At 37.4% G+C, this 20,098-nt stretch overlaps 2 protein-coding genes across 8 annotated transcripts in view; one reads left to right on the top strand and one right to left on the bottom strand.

The window, feature by feature from the left end:
* Window positions 1–14,772, top strand: part of LOC129725190 (SCY1-like protein 2) — a 331,670-nt gene extending 316,898 nt beyond the window's left edge. For 6 of the 7 annotated variants that reach the window (XM_055680719.1, XM_055680721.1, XM_055680720.1 and 3 more), the window contains one exon: window positions 566–14,772. In XM_055680719.1, the coding sequence (XP_055536694.1) occupies window positions 566–919 (354 nt within the window). In that variant the 3' untranslated portion in view covers window positions 920–14,772. The remainder of the gene's footprint in view (window positions 1–565) is intronic. The other variant, XR_008728031.1, reaches the window with a different exon arrangement.
* On the bottom strand, window positions 14,765–15,729 carry LOC129725191 (uncharacterized). Its single transcript, XM_055680723.1, has 2 exons — window positions 15,084–15,729; window positions 14,765–15,017 (listed from the first exon to the last, which is right to left on the bottom strand). Exons 1-2 carry the CDS (start codon window positions 15,609–15,611, stop codon window positions 14,820–14,822), a joined length of 726 nt encoding a protein of 241 aa, XP_055536698.1. The 5' UTR covers window positions 15,612–15,729; the 3' UTR covers window positions 14,765–14,819.
* Between the last annotated feature and the right edge of the window lie 4,369 nt (window positions 15,730–20,098).

Raw genomic sequence — 20,098 nt, 5'->3', positions numbered from 1 at the left:
GATTTACTCCGATTGGTTGTGATGATACATTTTAATTAATAGAGTTGGCATGAGATCTCCAACCAGCGGTAAATTGATTTGATTTGAAACATTTCAACGGAAAATGGCATCCGATCCTGTGGCGAGCTGGTAATTAAATCAATTTCCTGTATTTCCAGTGCAATAATGCGCTGCTGGGTTCGTGATATAAGGTTGCACGTTCGGTGCATTCGGTGCATTCGGATCATGCTAGTTTCATTTTCAGATAAAATGAAATAGTCAAACAACAATAATATTTGAGAAATGAATTTTAATGATCAATCATTGTATTTAAATATAAGGTTAGTTTTTCACTTGAAATCCATCACTGTTTTTATTGATTGTACTTTCATATAAGACAGCTACAAAAACACGTCACAAAAAAGTAACCTTTTTTTTCTTCTGCTTGATGTTACAACTTTCGGTCAGTTTTTGCATGTAAATACATTAAATCTTATGCCACGTTATAATTTGCCTGCAGAAGCGAGGTTTATCAGCATATAGCCATCACTATTGCCATCATATCACCAATTTGTACATTTTCCAGCGGCAATTGTACACCCTAATGACCAAAGATAGATTTGGCTGTCCGCCAACGGCACCAGCGCCCGGGACAGCAGCAACAGCACCGCCACAAATCACTGCAACCAGTAGCAATAGCATCAGTGTGTGCACTGCACCCGTCGCTCCCGGCTCAGCATCCCCCGTGATAGCCGTGCAACCAGTTGCCACTAGTTTAAGTAACAGCCTGAACGCCCTCAATCAGCAGCCTTCGAAACCACCGCGAGGGTCGCTACAACTGTTCGCCTCCAATACTAGTACTTCCTCCTCTACCATCTACGTCGGCACAATAAGTAATACTGCCCGGAAGTCACCAATTGGAGGGTGTGCTAAACGTTGAAATTTAGTAGATTATGAGTTTGGTATCGCAAGTATTGCAATCTGGAGGGTCTCATAATCTAATCTATACTTTTCTAATCTATCATGAGCTTTTAGTTGGCTTGCAAACTATGGCGAATGAAATTTGGTTTGCATGACGCAAGCACCTGCAGATTAGTAGCAATTTAGAAATCATCCTCCTTCACATTTCATGGGCATACCTAAAAAATAACAAAACAGAAACAACAATAAATGGACAACAGTCAATCAAATAGTATTTATTTTAAGTGACCATTTAGAAACAAATAGAAAAACAAACAAAACAGATCAATGTTCAATGTTGACAGAAAACGTAATATTTTAATAACAGATTTTATCACAGTATTGTACGGGCAGGAACCCAGCACACAGATACTAGTTGTTTATATATTGTGAACAAAAAAAACGGAATATTGAACAAATCACAACCGTATATATGTTCATTGCTTCAGCAAGCGGTGCACTCGTATTGTAAAGAGCGAAAAAAAAGTCGTACAATCATAAAATGATACGAGCACAGCAAAAAAAAGCTGTCACGCAGGCCGTGAATCATGCGTTATAATACTCCATACAATAAAAAAGGAACAGGATTTTATTATTTCGGACAATTTCGCTATGCCAGTCTGCGATAGCTCCTAAAATGATTTTAGCAGTTATTTTATTTTTTTGACATTTCAAATTAACCTTCTCCAATTTGGAGCTTTAGCTACCATCTCAACTATTAGTTTTCGACCAGCTAAAGCTACTTTCCGCAGCCCTAACACTGAACGGCTGAACGCATTCTCACAAACATTTCTGCAGCACATGTATTGTTTACTCAAACCTTTGCGCTTCAGTTCATCGAAATGAATCGGACTGTACAGCGAAAATATTTCATACATTTTCGATGCATGAACGCACAAAAAATAATATTCTAGTACACACAACTGAGAGTGCAAATAACTCGTTTTTTTTACCCATTGATCGATATACAAGTATCGATTGGTGTTCTACATGCACACGCACTGAACAAAAAGTGTGAATTAAGGTATTTGTATTGTTGCTCGCGAACCGTTTTGCATTAATGAAAACAAGCCAGCATAATTGAAGCAGATTTATTTTACATACGCAAAAAAAATGTTGCCGCATTACGTAGCTTACAAAACGCACTTCAGGGAGCGGGGGCCTAGTGTGGTTGGTAACGTCTCCGCCAACCACACTCGACGCCTGGGTTCGAATCCCACCGCCGACATAGGTGTCGATGGTTGTGAGGTGGCGTGATCCACTCACAACCAACCCAACTGGTCTAGATTCAATTCTAGCCGACACCGGGAGATTTTCTGAGGCGAAAAATCTCTGGGATCACGCCTTCCATCGCATGAGGAAGTAAAGCCGTTGGCGCCGGTCCGTTAATAAACGGGTCGTGAGTTAGGGACCTGGGTGTGGAGTCGCCTCCTTGGGCGTCGGTAATTGGCCACAACAGTGGCGGAAATAGACCGACGGAAAATAAGCGAGAATAAAAAAAAAAACGCACCTCAATAGAAGTCTCGCAAATAGCTATGATACTAAGCGCCTCCTTCGGCTGGAGACGCGCGGTTATCCACTTCTATTTGATTGACATTCGTAAAACTGATTTTTTTATAGTGTCTTTCATGAATACGCTCTGATGGACTAATAAAACAAATCGGTCGGTAAAAAGAAGCAACTCTAGCTCACACATTCTGTTCCGTTCAAAGTCAGTGAATGGTTGCCGGTGATGCGGCACGGTCCGGATTATTGCCTTCTGCCAATAATAGTCTACAAATCCGTATCGGATACCATCTTTGCTGCGTCATAATCATCAAAGGAAATCGGTAATCTTTTGCCTCTCGAGCTCTTTATCCATAAATTAAACATGCATGTGTTTCGGTCGGACATGTGCTCTTTTGCACGTGTTGCACATCAGTAAGAAGTAAGAAAGTTTTAATCATACGGTTTGGTTCAAATACTTGAAAGGTAATGAAAACTTCACCCGCAAAGATTATTTGCTAATATTCACTGAACCGGCAGTTGTCCGGTTTTCTCTCTTGACTTGGCTTTTGACTATCTAAGGAAAAAACATTTCTACTTCGACAATGCCGTCTGTTCGAGACTGTTCAAATTACTGTTTTACTAAACAGTTTACGGCTTCTTTCATAGAACAATAATTTTGCCACAATACCTCAACATGCATTGTTGCTACGTTTACAGAACGAACATTTTCATTTATTATTGGTTATCTCAGAATCCATTCCATACCTGTTCCAAGTAGTGTTTACGTAAAAAACTCTCGGTCAACAAAGGATGGGCTTAGAGCACTATTGATTGAAGCGCGGAACGAAACTTTACGAGAAGGTTGTTTGTTTAACACGTATTTCGTCGTAATGTCTATTCAGTATCGGTTGCTACTATGCAACACTTATTGAAGATTCTAACGATTTTCGTCGAAAATCTACTATATAAAAATAAAATTCCATAACGCAGATCTTATCGATATTATTTCCGCCGTTTCTGAGGTATGAAGTAATCACTACCATTTTAAACTGTTCTGAATGAAAAGAAGTAAGCAGTGACATGTAGTTTTTATTACATGAAAATGTTCGTTGATTTAAGGAAAATTGATAAGTATCTGATTAGTAAAATTTAAGATTTTATCACAAAAACTACATGAAACAGGCGATATCTCCCAGCTAGTCTCGAGGTACGATGCTCGGGAGAGACTGTTAGTGTCAGTAGAATCGTAGCTCTAGCCCCGCAATTGTCCTGTACACTTGACAGTCGGCTGCGAAGTCTGTGTATAGTAAAACAGAAGGTCGAATTCCGATACAGAATGTAGCACCAAGGCTTTGCTTTTTTTACATGAAACAGGCAAAATCATGACTTTGTATGCTCAGTTTGCCTTTAAATTAAAATTCAAGGCAATGACATGTAATTATTTTTGCACTGAAATTTTGGTTGATATTCGGGAAGAACATTTGAGGAAAAATATTAGATATCCGATTTCAAAAAATTAAGATGTTATTTACAAACCTACACGCAAAAGTTAGACTGTGCGTAACCACATCAATATTGCGTCTTTTCAGAGCATCTTTTGTCCTGTTTCGGAACCACTACAACGAATGTGTGTTAACGCATTTGGTGCTCTAGCGAATGTTCAATGTATTGGACGGCTCAAAATCAAAACACTTTTGAAGTATTAATTGGTGCTGGTATTGCCCCAGGTATAAATGACAGTTCTAAAAGGTATGCTACATTTTTGTCTATCCACGCAAACAAACAAATCTCGTTATGAAAATTTTCGCGTTTTGCATGGAATTCGGAACATTTTCGAAAATTTCTCGTTTTATATTGTTTTATATTTGATTTTTTTTGGTTGGAGAGTGAATCTCCAGTTGAAACACACTATAAATTGATATTATTTTAGATTTAGTGTGAAAAATTGCGACAATATGTCGAAATAAAATACTTAAAAATGCTATATGTCTAATAGTTGGAGCATAATCTTAGTCATTGTCCTAGCTCATGACTTTTGTTACTGTATTAAACATAAGCGACTCTATTTAGAAGCGCTATTAGAGTACAGGAAAAAAACGAAAAGTGCAAAAAGGTTACCGGCAAAATGATGAAAAACTGCATATTTTACCTAAACCCCAGCATGTTTATGTATTTCTCACAAATAAAACATGTTTCAACATCATTTCTATAACTATTCAAGAAAGTATGTTTTAAAAGTTTAGTTTAAAATGTAAAATCATTTTAAATCTCATACAAAATTGGAAAAAGTTGATAACGCTCACTAATACTAATGCATCGACGTGAATAACATACCTTCAAGAACTGTCATTTATACCTGGGTATTGCCATGATGATTTGTACTGGTATTGGTAATATTTTTTAGAATGCTGCTATCGTTAAAGTAGTGCAAGCAGTAATCAATACTGATGATCTAGGTAAATGCAAATATGAACTGATCGATTCACTATCATGAATCCGGTCATTCGAAAACATACATTGGCGCTTGCACAGCAGTGTGTGTAGTTAGGGATGAGCAATAGAATAAGGCGGCAGCGGAATGTGATACGATATAGATTGTGGAACAGTACCACCGTCCCCCGTAGTTTAATTGGTCAAAACACCATGCCGGAGACAGGGAGATTGCGGGTTCAAGTCCCGTCGGGATGCGGTATATTTCTCCAAATCTGTATCATATTTCCAGTTCGCTTAATTTTCGTTCTCTCTACTTCATATACTGTCTGCTTAATGAACTTGCGTGTTAACGGGAAAAAGCCGTTGTTAAAAAATAGAAATTCAGTTCGAAAAATACATTGGATTTGTTTAAAACATTTTGCAGTTAACAACGACTCTGGTTTTATTCATATGCATTCGGTTCCACGTCACTGGCACCAGCGTAAATTCTGTTGCAACAGAGCTCGCCATTAGCTGTTTCGGTTGCTGACGGTGATTAGGGATGCACGAGCCTTTGATACGCACCGACTCGCGAAAGTAACCAGCGGTTTTTTGAGCACCCCATAACTGATCGTTTGCCCGAAACATGTAAAATCATACATGATAATGACAAACATTTCAACCAAATCTGAATGTTTGATTCGAATGTAGTACACACAAAGTGATGTTTTTAAATATCCCTATTTGGCGTAAAAAAACAATAGCATCTCCACCCTATTCTTACTTACTTTACTTTACTTTACTTTGTTGGCCAACGGACCGTTCACCGGTCTAGGGCCGAACGAATTAAAGATGTCCAGCTTCTTCTGTCTTGGACAGCCGTTCTCCAGTCTCCTCGTACACCAGCAGATCGTGCATCTCCTTCCACCGCGCACATCCACCGCGTGCGAGGTCTATCACGGAGTCTACGGCCTCTTCCTGGTTCTCTACTGAAGATAGTTTTGGCGGCTCTCTCGTCAGGCATTCTGGCTACATGTCCAGCCCACTGAAGCCTGCCCCGCTGTATTACCTTCACTATATCAGCATGTTTGTATACCTGGTACAACTCGTGGTTCATGCGTCTGCGCCACACTCCATCTTCTAGTTTACCGCCAAGTATCGATCGCAGAACTTTACGCTCAAAAACTCCGAGGACTCGTCGATCAGCTTCCTTCCGCGTCCTTGCTTCATGTCCGTAAAGGGCCACCGCGAGTATCAGCGTCCTACACAGCGCTAGTTTTGTGCGAGTTTGCAAACTACGGGACCTTAGCTGGTTACGTAGTCCTTAGAAGGCCCTGTTCGCAGCTGCAACTCGTCGTTTCACTTCACGGCTCATATCGCTGTCACATGTCACAAGCGTACCAGGATAAACGAATTCGTCAACCACTTCAAATCGTTACCCATCTATCTCCACATCAGCTATCTCATCCGCACGCACGATTTTGATCCCTCCAGCGTCATACGACCCAGTTTAATTAGCTTCGTAGGGAAACCGTGTTCCAGCATGATCTGCCACAGCTCGTTTCTTTTCACTGAGCCGTATGCCGCCTTGAAATCCACAAACAGATTGTGAGTCGGTAAATTTTACTTCCGAAACTTATCGAGGGCCTGTCGCAGGGTGAAGATTTGATCCGTCGTGGAACGCCCCTGTCGAAAACCAGCCTGGTATTGGCCAACAAAGGATTCCGTTAACGTTCTCAAGCTTAAGAACAGGATACGGGAGAGCACTTTATATGCGGAGTTGAGCAACGTTATGCCTCGATAGTTTCCACAATCCAATCGCTGACCCTTCTTATAGATAGGGCATATGAGGCCTTGCAACCGGTCGTTTAGCATTTGTTCATCCGCCCAGATCTTTAGTATAATCTGGTGGATCGCATAGTACAGCCACTCGCTTCCCGCTTTTAGAGGTTCGGCCAGGATATACCGTCCTTCCCAGCGGCCTTGCCATTTTACAGCTCACTAATCGCCTTTTTCAGCTCCCCTTGTGTTGGTGGCTCCACAGCTTGTTCGTCACTCATGATCGTCATCCTGTTCCTGCTCTGCTCATCCGGCTCCTCACCGTTCAATAGCGTCTGAAAATGCTCCTTCCACCTGGCTACAACCGTCGCTTGATCAGTAAGCAGGTTGCCGTCCTCGTCATTACACATGACCGGCACAGGGAAATTCCTGCTTCAGACCCTGTTGACAGTTCTATAGAATGACCGCATGTCGTTTTGAACATAGCTGTCCTCTGCGCTGGCGAGCACCTGCTTCTCGTACTTGCGCTTTTTCCGACGGTGGGTTCTATTTTCGGCAGCTCTTGCCCCCCTGTACCTCTCTCTGTTCTGACGCGTAGCCGCAGTGAGCATGCGGCTCCTGGTACGGTTTTTCTCATCTGTTGCTCTCTGGCACTCGGCATCGAACCAGCCATTAGGCTGTCTTCCACGCGTCGTACCAACCCCCTTTTTCGCACCATTTATGTCTTCCACTCCTTCCTCCTGCTGTTCTGCGATCTGTTGTTCCAGCTCTCTGGCGTATTCTGCTGCCACGCCATCAGCCTTCAACCGCTGAATGTTGAAACGCGTCGTCCTCTCTGTGCGAGATTTCAGCACGACAACCGTGCGCGGATCTTACAAACGACGAGATAATGGTCAGAGTCAATGTTTGGTCCCCGAAAAGACCTAACATCAGCAACATCCGAAATGTGCCGACCGTCAATCAGTACGTGATCGATCTAGGAGCAGGCTCCTCTATTTGGATGCCTCCAGGTGTGTTTCCGGATATTCAAACGTGGAAAATATAAACTACATATGGCCATTGGCCATTCCTCTAGCCGCGGCAAAGTTTATCAGCCTCAGGTCGTTCTCGTTGGTTGACGAGTGGAGGCTATGCCTTCCAATGACCGGACGGAAGAATTCCTCCCTCCCAACCTGTGCGTTTGCGTCTCCGATGACGACTTTTACGTCGTGTTTTGGGCACTCGTCATAGATTCGCTCAAGCTTGTTATACAACTCATCTTTGACTTCATCGGATTTGTCGTTTGTCGGTGCGTAGGTTTTGAATAAACTGTAGTTGAAAATTTTCCCGTTATCCTCAACACGCATATACGGTCATCTACGGGCCTCCACCGGATAATTATTAATTATGGTTATCAGATTATTATTCCACTTGCGTGCTACACTTTCTCAAGCGATTCAGGTAATGTTCTGGTTCAGTTCGCAACCAGAGACGAATGATTCCAGTAAGAGAATGTTACACCGGAGTAACGTGTACGACATGAAATGTCGCACAAACCCACCAGCATGGAATCGTGAGGCATAACCTGTATAACACACGCTCACGAATACGAAAGTACAGAACAATCTAGTTACAGTACAAGTGAGTTATAAAAAATACCATTGCTAATGAAAGTTGTTCAGTTTCCTGAGAATAGATGTATTCGTAAGTGACCCATCATCGCACTATGGTCGGAATCGTGAAATTTCACGGCAAAAATCTGTAAGTCGGAAACCATAGATGCTAGAGATTTCTTGTCTTCTAGAAAGTGCCTCTACTAAGAGGATTCTAACTTTTGGTATGACTGGTTACTAGGATGGTCCTATTGTACTCAAAATAAAAATTGTAACTTTTTTATCTTATGACATAGAGCAATATTGTCTTCCACAAAATTGTTGCTAATTTAATTTTATGAAACTTTGTTAAAAAAATTATTGCTCTATCTCGTTTTTTCACTGTTCTAGGGCAGTTTTTACAAATTCATTCGGGGTGGGTCTAAAAAAACACTTTTATTGCTCTAGTTTTTTCAGCTTTATTCGGATTTGGGGCGCTTTTTCATGCCTCAGAAGTCACTCGAAAAAATCGAATTGGAATAACTAGATAGTTTTGAATGGTAGATTAGCAAATTTTTGTGTGAAAACTCCAAGTTTTTAAATGCATTTTAACCCTAAAGGGAACAAAAGTTGACTAATTCTACAAAATGGATTTTGAAGGTGAAACTATGTACTTTCATCCTAAACGTGTTGTTGTGACATATATGTGCAAACAAGGAAGTAGCGTGCCTCCAAAAAGTGTCACTTTATAACGAAAAAATACCTGTACCTTTTTTCTCTGAAAACTTAGCAATTATCTTTTAGTGTCAAATTATGCAGTTTTTCACGCCCTAAAAGTCACTCGAACACCGCTTTCAAATCCGAATAAAGCTGAAAAAACTAGAGCAATAATAGTGTTATTTTAGACCCACCCCGAATGAATTTGTAAAAACTGCCCTAGAACAGTGAAAAAACGAGATAGAGCAATAATTTTTTTAACAAAGTTTCATGAAATTGAATTAGCTACAATTTTTTGGAAGACAATATTGCTCTGTCATAAGATAAAAAAGTTACAATTTTTATTTTGAGTACAATAGGACCACCCTAGTAACCAGTCATACCAAAAGATAGATTTCTCTTAGTAGAGTAACTTTCTAGAAGACAAAAAATCTCTAAAATCTATGGTTTCCGACTTACAGATTTTTGTCGTGAAATTTCACGATCCCGACCATAGTGCATCGTGGAAGCACTGTAATTCGAATGTAAAATCTGCGGTGAATTTAGAAATAAATATTTCGTGTAGGTATATACACTTATCTTGACAAAATCCGATGATTTTTCGTATGTGCAGATCACCATTCTAGTCGCAACGAACTGTTTAATTGCGCACCATCAAAGCCAACAACGTATGCGCAGACTTTTTCCGCTGCCCTCACAGAACCAAACATAAGCAGACCCTTTCATGGTTCTCTCCGCTTTCTGCCTCTCAGCAGATGGTGCTGTCTGTCGGATTATACAAACTGGGCATAAACCGAAATATTCTCAGCCACAATTACAACATAGATTTCACATTTTTTTCACGTAATATGCACTCCATAAAGCGCGACAATTCCGGACGCAACATGAAAACCACCGACACCCGACGAGCGTCCGACCGGCTCTTCCAAAAACACTCATAAATTTCGAAACTAAACTCACTTTACGCTAACATTTATAGGTACAACAATATTAAACAAATTTTTACTCGAAATATAATGCGAGTGAAATTTTTTACGTCCGATTGCGGCCATGGCCTGCTTCGATTTCTATTATGCATATATTAAATTCTTAATGCGTTTAATGTCGTTTTCGTTTTTGCGGTGTAGCTACCCCGCGGACTACACTTTGTCCTATCACTGTTTTTTTTACATTTTCCGGACTATCCCGGACTACCCTTTTTCTGTCCCGGACAGTCCGCGCAAGAAACAGAGTGCAGTTTTGAAGACACCAACACATTCACACGTATGTGTCAAAATAAAAAAAAATGTGTCAAAATCGGTTTGCTTTGATTATCGTTCTTCGCGTGTCTAACATCAGGTTGAATTTTATTTATTTTATTTTGTTAGTTTGTAATTTTTCAGTAAATTGGCAAATTTTTCGTACAGCAGCACAAACGCGATAAAAGACAATGGCGATAATGACCAAAACAAAAGTGACAGCTACCTCTGGTATTATACGCACACCATTGCAACTGCTCGGAAAGTGTTTTTTTAAGCTGCAAAACGTAGTCCGGGACGGGATAGTCCTGCCGTAAAAACGAATTCGACATTAGTAAGTTTGTAACATCCTCTGTTCATGGAATTCACTCTCATCAGGATGCACGGTATTAAGCTAATTTTATTTTGCTACCGTATTCCGCGCTTCAGTTTAATAATCTTTTTCAAATTTTAATAAATTGATATTTCAGTTATTTTAAAAAGGTCGATTAAATGCTATACACACTTTAAATTTATTGCCGGGTCTCGGTAATTTTTGCCGAGAACGGCACCACTGAGTACTTGGTTAAAGCAATAATGACAGCTGTCACATTTTTTCGTAAATCTCGGTTCAACCTAACTGAAATTTGGGCATAAAATATTACCGAGCTCTCACTACCGAGATTACGGATATTTTGTGCCGAAATTTCAGTTAGGTGAACCGAGATTTACAAAAAATGTGACAGCTGTCATTATTTTTTTAACCGAGCACTCAGTGGTGCCGTTCTCTGCAAAAATTTCCGAGACCCGGCAATAAATTTTAATTGTGTATATCTTACTCATCATACATGTTCACTCGGATTTTTTTTCCTATTTCATTGTGTTTGCTTTAAACTAAGTTCAGTTTATCAAATATATCTAGCGTATCCGATTATTTTGCGTTAGGAGCTATTGCATTTGTTATACGCTGTCAGATTTACTATTACACCTAATGAAACCATCTCAATTCAATCATTTAAGTTTGCAAGTTGAAAGGAAATGTAAATGGCAGTCCGCAAAGGCAACAACCAACAAATGCACTATAAAAAGTGGTTTTCAACTTTGAGCAAAAAAAAAATCTAAACGATAATCTATGAACAAACATAAACAATTCCATTCTCTAATAATTCACTCTATCAAGTAGGTATAAATAATAAAAACATGCGTCAATTCATAGCTATATAACAGACTATCACCCCTAAAAATTTGCCAATATTTCAAACTTCCGGTTCTCGCCACAGATAAACAGAACGCTTACCGACAATATTGAAAAAAAAAAATCCGTCAATATTTCGATCTTGCAGAACGCAAAAATTAAAATCAAAACGCCTGAAACCAACTGTAACAGTGAAGAACGTCAGTCTATCTCAGAGTGGTGAAATTGTTTCTCTTGCAACCGAGCAAAACCCCGCTACAATACTAGTAAATAAGCGTAAGTGTGCTTGTACATATCGATAGATGTTCTTGCATAAGATGCACCTATAATGTCCCAATTCCAGCGTTAAATCAATGATCAAACCAAAAAGTATCTGTCAAGCAAAACACAGCGTAGTTTATTCTAATTTTTCATAAGAATGATAGCAACAAAAGAGTGGAGGATTATAACGGAGTGAAACAGCATGGTCCAATTACATATTCCAATAAAGCTGAACAATGTCAAACGTAAGGTGGGCATTTGAAGCATCGGAGAGTGATTGTGAGCACATCATTTGACAATCAACACTTTTAGCTCACTCCAGGTTTATTCCAGAGAATACTATTATTTGCTCAAATCGAGAGTATCCGGTGTACAAAAACGAAATTGAAATTTACAAAAACAAAAATGGCACAACTTTGATTTTATATGTTTTTCTTTTTCGCTGTTTACTTTCACTTGAAGAATATGCAAACTGAACAGACACGTTTTCTAGAAAGTTGCTCATTTAGCCAATAATCAGTTCATTCTAACAACGGCTGAATAAGCAATGATACAGCTAGAGAAACTCAACCGAGTAATTAAAACAAATTTAGGACAAGCACGTTTTTATTTTTCGTTCTAAATCGCATCATAGTATTATGAGTGGTTTGCAAAATACAAAAAAGGAGATTTTGTGATAAACAATAAACGCGTAAAACCACCGAAAAAGTTGGAAAATGTCGTTGTGCACGAAAATGATGATCAAAGACAAAAACAATGCGAATAATAATGCAATGTTCGGAAGTTCTAGGAGAGAGAAAAAATCAAACATGAATCTGCAGAAAAACAATTCAATGATATTTTAAGTTTAGTAAAGCGGGCAATGTATGTAGTTTCGCGGGAATGCGAAGATGAACGGGAATAGAAGGTGTGACTAGAATTAAAAAAAAAATTCCCTCGTCCAGAATTTTTTTTCTAATTCTAGTCACACCTTCTATTCCCGTTCATCTTCGCATTCCCGCGAAACTACATACATTGCCCGCTTTACTAAACTTAAAATGTAAGTCAATATGACAAAAAATGAAATTAGTTCGTAAAGTAAAATTCAATGATATCAAAAAGGTTATAAAAAGAAACTACAAAAACAAACCAATCAAACAGTTTTTAAACTTTCTCAAATACATGATATGGAGGAGCACAGTAACTGTTTAGAAAGTAATTTTTATAATTGCGATTTTATATATTTTAGCACAAACTCAGCGAGCTGTTTTCGATTTATTGAAAAAAATATCACAATTTGAAATAAGGTGCAAATGAGGTTTATACAATGGATTTTAGACTTTGCTGAATAAAACAACAACCTTTGCAATCGTTCGGTGTGCCATATATTATTACTAATAAATCTCGTTGGAGATCTAGAGTTTAAGCTGCACGTCACAATCACAACACTACTTTTTCGACGTTTACTTGCTGTACAATTAAGCGCTGAACAAGCAGCAGATATCACTCCGTTTACAAATAGACTATCAATACCAAAAAAAAAATAATTCCCATATACAACCGTATAGTTTCACACTCAGCACATTTTAACTGTGTTACTGTTTGACTCTGCGTATCGTATGTTAACATTAGATAGGAATCGAAACCAACTGACAATCCACATAGATTTTCTATATCAATATATCTAACGTAGAGTAGAATCCTAACCATAATGTAGTAAGTATTCGTCAGGCAACACGTGTCCCATTATGTCCATTTGTATATCCGTTACACAACTGCCGTACGATGAGAATGATGATAAGGTTGATGCCGTGATAAGCAGGTACAAACGAACTCTTTTCCAATTTTCTCCCCTCCATAGAGAAAACAACTGGATTCTATAATAGTCAGTAAATAGAAACTTGTTTCCAGGCTGTGATAAGAACATTGGTTAGACTCTGTACTTTTTGTTGTGATTTGGGATCCATGCTACGAGTTTGTCGCAATTGGATAACAAAACGTCATTGAAACATTGTATTCAACTTTCAGTAATCACCCAAATTGGCATCAGAAAAACAGTTTTTCAAAATCAATATAGACCATATCAAGGCTATTTAGAAGCAGAGGGAAAACTTTACAAACTTAATAGAGGGATTTCATGCCAATTAAATAAGCCGTTGCCAAACTTTGTGAGTTCCATAGATTTAAAAAAAATCATAATTAAAAATGAATGGTTTTGATAAAGATCAATTTTAATTTTAGAGCTCAATGTTTTCCAGTGTGAATTAAAAAAAAGTAAAATTGTTATAATAAAATTTGAAAATTCCATTTTAGTTCAAAATTTTGTATATTCTACAGTTAAATAATTAGAAGAAAATTACAACTAAAACCTTTGGGTCCTCTAAAAAAGAACGTTTTTTGAGAAATCTCTAGTATACTGAAATCTGGCAGAGTGTTGTCAACTACAGAAATAAGTTAGCGTGAAATCCCTCAACAATGACAATCTTCAAAAAAACTAAATTATCACGACGGACTTTCGTGAACAAGAAGTACTTTTTAATACAGTATGCACCACTGTTTCCAAATTTGTAAAGAGAGGGAATTTATAATCTCCTAATCTAAACATTCAAATACAAGTAAATCAATGTTATTCTCTAAGAAAAGTATTACTTTTACTAGCTACATACATCTGTGTTGAACGATCATAGCATTTACCATTGTTAAGATGAGTATCATATAACAAAGTAATATTTACAACCATAGTCTATTTTATATATTATAACAATCGCAATACCAATGGGATTCATACATTTTAATTACCTTCTGAAGCACACCAAAGAAGCAGAAGCTCATCTTCGTTTTCTCAATTTGTGCTGAAAACAACTAATTTCCTGAAACTTCACTGATGTGTGCCGGAGAAAAACAAGACGAGATCTAGATGTAAATAATCGTGTTTTGCAATAGCACAACATTTCAAGCTAGAGTATAGTAAAAGCATATCGCTGCGGAACGTTCTGAGCATAGGAGATAAACCTATGCACTAGTCGCCAGTGAGAACTTATAATCGAAAAAACAACTTGATGTACACGAACAATACGCTAATCAAGACACTCTTCATTATCGGTAAACCAGAAATAAACACATTGTGAACAACAAACCGAATTGTACTGTAAACGTGGTTAACTATTTAAGCTTAAGTCGGAAATATAAACTGCAGACACCATGATATTGAAAAAAAAAACGTTTTATTCAGTCTTGTTTCTCCTTTGTGAAACCCCAAATTTATTTAGAAACGTAGAAAAGATTCTCAAAGGGTATCTGCAATGGATTAAGGTTAGTATCTGCAAAGTAAGCGGGTAATGTTTCATTGGCCAAACAATCCGAAGATGACTTCCGGGGTGGAGCAATATTCGACAAGCGTTCACGTAAAAGATTGATGTTGCTACTGTTATCCGACTGTTTTAGTTGTGCAAGGGTTTCCTAAAAATTATCAAATACTAATATTCTCGTAAAAAGGGAATAAATACATTACAGTATCACGCATACCTCGTACGTATCCTTCAAAACTTTTGCCGTTGCCGCATTCATTTCATCTATCGGATACCCTAGCATCATGTTCGATAAATTCATATACAATTGTTTAAAATTCACATCCTTAGCATTCTTAGGATCCGGAAAGCGTTCCGAAAAGGCAATCATCTTCATCGCTAGTGCCAGTTCGTGATTACACGTTTCCTTCAGTCCCGCCGAATGCATCAGCTCACTCCAGTTGGTAACCTGAACAAACTCCTCCTTATCACGCATCATTTCGTACACATACTCTTCCGATTTAGTGGAAAGATCGTTCACGAATTGTTCCACATCACTCCTGTTGTGTTTTTCGATGTAATGTGCGTTGAAAATTTCCTCCGGACGCTGCGATCCATAGTTTTGAAAGGCCGCATTCAAATGACGTCTAAAGTAACGATGGTTCAGTCGCGAAGCGGATTGTACGCTAGATTCACCGGTAGTAGTATCCACCCGATTACTGTCGGAATCGTTGTCCGCCTTCGCAGTAGTCGAAATATGAGACATTTCCCTACGCAAACTAATTTTTATTTATACTAGAAGTTCTATCTCTTCGCAGCACTATTTGTTTACAAAAAAATCTTTTTGGAACAGTGTGTACTGCAGGTCGTTTACATGCTAAATTTGACAGTTTGGCACCAAAGCTGCCAGATTTTCGGAAATATTAACTTTGTACAAATGTTAAGGGCATCTTCAGCGGTGGTTTATTTTTGAAACAATTTTATACTAGATTTACACCAGCGAAACCTGAAGAGAACCAATTAATATAGACCAATTTTTCGTTCTCTGCACCGATGTTGTATATCTTGTTGTTTTAAACCGGTTCATTTTCTTCTTCAGAAAAGCCACAAAAATGAATTGTGAATTGGCTTTGGTTACAATTTCGAACACACTTCATCACGGTCAAACTCGAAACTTTGAAAAAACTTTTATACAATGGCAAATTGAAGGCAACACAGACTCGAAAAATTAGTCTGTAATATTTGCACATTCAGTATTCCTTCGTTTGAGTCATGCATGCGTTACAGCAAGAAGATAGTTACACGCTATCAGAAAACGACGCATGTGCGTGTTCTCTGTTTTGAGTGTAATATTTGTTTCTGCCTCCAAGGTATTAACCAATGGTCAAATATTCGGCCTTTTGACATAATGGTCAAATATTTGACCTAATGGTCAAATTTTTTTGACATCATGACATGTGTTTGCCACATGTAAAATTTGGAATTATCTTTGATCAAATTTTTATCTGTCAAAAAGTGACAAACATTTGACGTTTGGTCAAAGAGTGTAACACCTTGGGGCAAGGCACTTTTGATATATTGCGAAATATTTCCAATATTCAGTATTACGAGGTAGGGTAGAGCGGGGCTAGTTGGTTACGAGGTAAGTTGGTCAACGAGAATATCTTCGAATCTACGTATCGAAAAAAATCGTGTTATACGGGTGATATGTAGTAGATAACCAAAGAAACAAAATGACAAAATGTAGTACAGTTTTATTCAGAACGTATAATAAATACAGGTTGGTGCCAAATTGGACATCAATTCTACTCGGTTTTCAAGTTGAAACTTTTTGTCTAAACAAAGCTAGCCAAAATGAAATAAACCTGACTCAACGCATAATGAAAGTCCTTTTTGTTAGTTTTAAGTTGTGTAAAGCAAACTTTCGCCAAAATTTTATGTTTCATATATTTTAAGTAATTTTCATATTTAATACATGAGGGGCTAGTTGGTCACATACTAGCGAGGCTGATTGGTCTTATGCACATCATCAATAAGTTCAAGTAACCAAGTATATGCAATTCCAGGAACGGTGCATTTCGTGATGCAAACTAAAACCAAGCGAAAACAGCATGTGCTCTGTTTATCGAAACTATTTTTTTTTAACGATACACAATTTGGTAGAAATTATCTCCATTTCATCGTCATTTTTTATGAACATTGTGCACTGAAACAATAAATACCGAGTCATTGATTTAAAAAATGTATAACGTATACTAATGCATCGACAAATGCCTCCTACCTGACAAAAATTTCGGCGAATGCAAGCTTTCAACGACAAAAATCTAATGTTACTATAGTTTTGTGCTTGTGATTGCAGATGCGTATCTGGAATTCGGCTCCGGTTCCTAATTTAAACCATGTTATCTTTGATTTAGTGTCCAACCAAACCATCAGAGAGATTTTAACATATACTTCTTGCAGGTATGAAAGAGTAACACGATTTTTTTCATGCAATTATGAGTCACTTTTCTAATGGTTCGGGATTTTAGAAAGCGAACGTATAAATAAAAAAAACAGAAGTGGTTCGACTTCCGCTGAGACGCTACAGAGTGGCGCAAATGTAGTGAAGAAGGATAACTGAATCAATCATTCCGAAATAAAAATGGTCAATTTACCCCACACCCTGACCAACTTCCCCCACTTGAGGGGCTAGTTGGCCAATTTGACATCCATTCAAAAAACATAAAATATCCGCAAAATCGTAAACTATTTTGTGTAGTTCATATTTTTTCTAGAAGCTATAGACTTAACACAACATTTTCATGTTATGACTTTCCGCCATGATATTCTCTGCGGAAAGTTACAGAACATTTAGACCAAAATTACGTATTACGAGAACTTCGGTAATATTTACTGAGGTACGTATTTTGCAACTTTTGTTCGTCAGATATTCCAGAATATGATTAAAACGATTAAATATACAAATTAATTTATTAATTACTAAGTCAACTGATTCGCGAGCGAGTTGGTAACCTACAAAATTGATTAGAGAAAGAATTAATCGTTTTCTTCAAATATTCTTTGCAGCAAAATAAACGAGATCTGAGAAAAAATAGTACATACTCACTCAATATTTTAGTTAATCTGAACTTTGCAGATTTCTCCATAATAATAAACAGCCGCAAAACCTGCTTCTTCTCTTTCTACACCGAAACACGAAAAAAATTGTTAGTGAACCACTCGTTATTTTGACAATTTAGTTTTCCGGAATCTCGGTTTTTTTGTTCGACGAAATCTCGGTTAAATGATGTCAGGGATTCGAGATTCGGTATTTTAGTTTACTTAACTCAGAAATATTCGGTTTTACGGATTTTTTCGGTAAAAAAAATACGGTATCCCGGTAAACACTTACGGTTTTCGATTTCTCAGTAATTTTCTTACTGAACAACGATAAACTAAAATGTTTTCAGGTAGTTCGGTATTTTATTTTACCGAGAAAATATTACGCAGTTAAGTGTGAATATCGAGTAATACCCAACAAACAAGTGGGCTGAATAAAACAGCTAATAATTTTAAAATAGCTGAATAAAGTCTGCATACAGGTGAAACGGATTGCCACAACGCTCAGGTTGATTTATCAGCTGAACAAGCAATAAATTCAGGTTTAAAAAAAACTTGTGAAATACTCCACGCCATTATTTAATTGTTGGCTGGTTAAGCGCTATTCCGATTTAAAAAATAGTTATTAGACAACATTAATCAAACACTAAACGAACTGGTTGAATAAACGCTTTTTGATACTTCCCAAGAAACATTTTTTGGCTAAAGCGCTTAACTTTTATAACTAATCTTATTCAGCTGACGGCTGAACATAGGTCAAATAATGTATTTCTAAGTGTTTAATCAGTTTTTAATCAGTAAGTTTTGGAGAGCTAAATCAGCTACCTGTTACATTCGGCTTCCTAAATAGCCGAACATGGGCTTAATAAGAAATAACTCAGCCATTTGAACAACTTTTATACATGATAATCGATTCTGTAGAAGCGATTATTCATTCTTTGTACAGCTTGTAGAAAAACTCTTTTATAGCCAACAGCAGCTGGCATATAGTATAAATAAGCGCCCATATGACAATTCCATGGCTAAAATTCTACATTCTGTTTTTCTGAAAAAGCGCTTTTTCAGCGTTATTACAGCTACGATTAATATATTTCAAAATATATATTCGTCTAAATTAGACAATTTTTTTTTATTGTATAGGCGATCGAACACATATAAATCTTTCTAATTTTTGCACTTCTGTGTGTATTTTTCATCGCTTATTTTTCTGTTATTGTTAGTGAAAATTATCTTTTTAGTATTCAATTCTCCAATTTAAATTAAAAAAAAAATACTCGAATCTCGAACTCATGCTCATGAGGTTCCTGGTAGAACACGTTGCCGATTCGTCTATCTTGACATACATGCATAGGTATCGATTTAACCCGTACATATATTTCCAGTTTATTTCATAAACAGTTTTACATTGGCTGTATATATACTGAATTGTAGCTGAACAAGCGCTTTAGCATTTGTATCCCTTATTGTAGAAATTGTAGAAATCATTGCTAGTGTATCCACTTCGTAAACAGAAACAAACAGTGAAAATGAATAATAATGATAGTTTTTGCAGCACGGCTAGCCGTACCCACTAATATTAAAATTCTACAGTGCCTTGTATTAAATCGACCAATTACAGAGAACAGTCACTTTGACAAAACGTGTTCTATCGTGTTCAAGGGATATGATACAAATGCTGAAGCGCTTGTTCAGCTACAATTCAGTATATGTACAACCAATGTAAAATGTTAATGAAATAAACTGGAAATATAGATACTGGTGAAATCGATACGTATGCATGTATGTCAAGATAGACGAATCGGTACCGCGTTCTACCAGGAACCTCATGAGCATGAGTACGAGATTCGAGACTGGCAGTAAATTAATTGGATACTAAAAAGGTAATTTTCACTAACAATAATATAAAAATAAACGATGAAAAATACACACAAAAGTGCAAAACATCGAAAGATTCAAATCGTGTTCAAATCGCCTAAGCAAAAAAAAATGTCTAATTAAGACTATTATATATTTTGAATCATAGCTGTAATAAAGCTGAAAAAGCACTTATATAGATAACAAGCCAGCTACTGTTGGCTGTAAAAGAGTTTTTTTACAAGCTTTATAAAGAATGAATAATTGCTTCTACAGAATCGATCATCATGTATAAAA

The sequence above is a fragment of the Wyeomyia smithii genome, chromosome 2 (assembly GCF_029784165.1).
Source record: "Wyeomyia smithii strain HCP4-BCI-WySm-NY-G18 chromosome 2, ASM2978416v1, whole genome shotgun sequence".
Classification (NCBI taxonomy): Eukaryota; Metazoa; Arthropoda; class Insecta; order Diptera; family Culicidae; genus Wyeomyia; species Wyeomyia smithii.
Note: the sequence above shows the minus strand (reverse complement) of the source record. Positions and strands in the feature narration are given on the sequence as shown.

Bases quoted from the DNA above. Each gene is read 5' to 3' on its own strand.
- LOC129725191 (XM_055680723.1), bottom strand. From the start codon at position 15,611: ATGTCTCATATTTCGACTACTGCGAAGGCGGACAACGATTCCGACAGT. The intron at 15,018-15,083 runs GTATGCGTGATA...GATAATTTTTAG, and splicing joins TTTTGAAGGATACGTACGAG to GAAACCCTTGCACAACTAAA.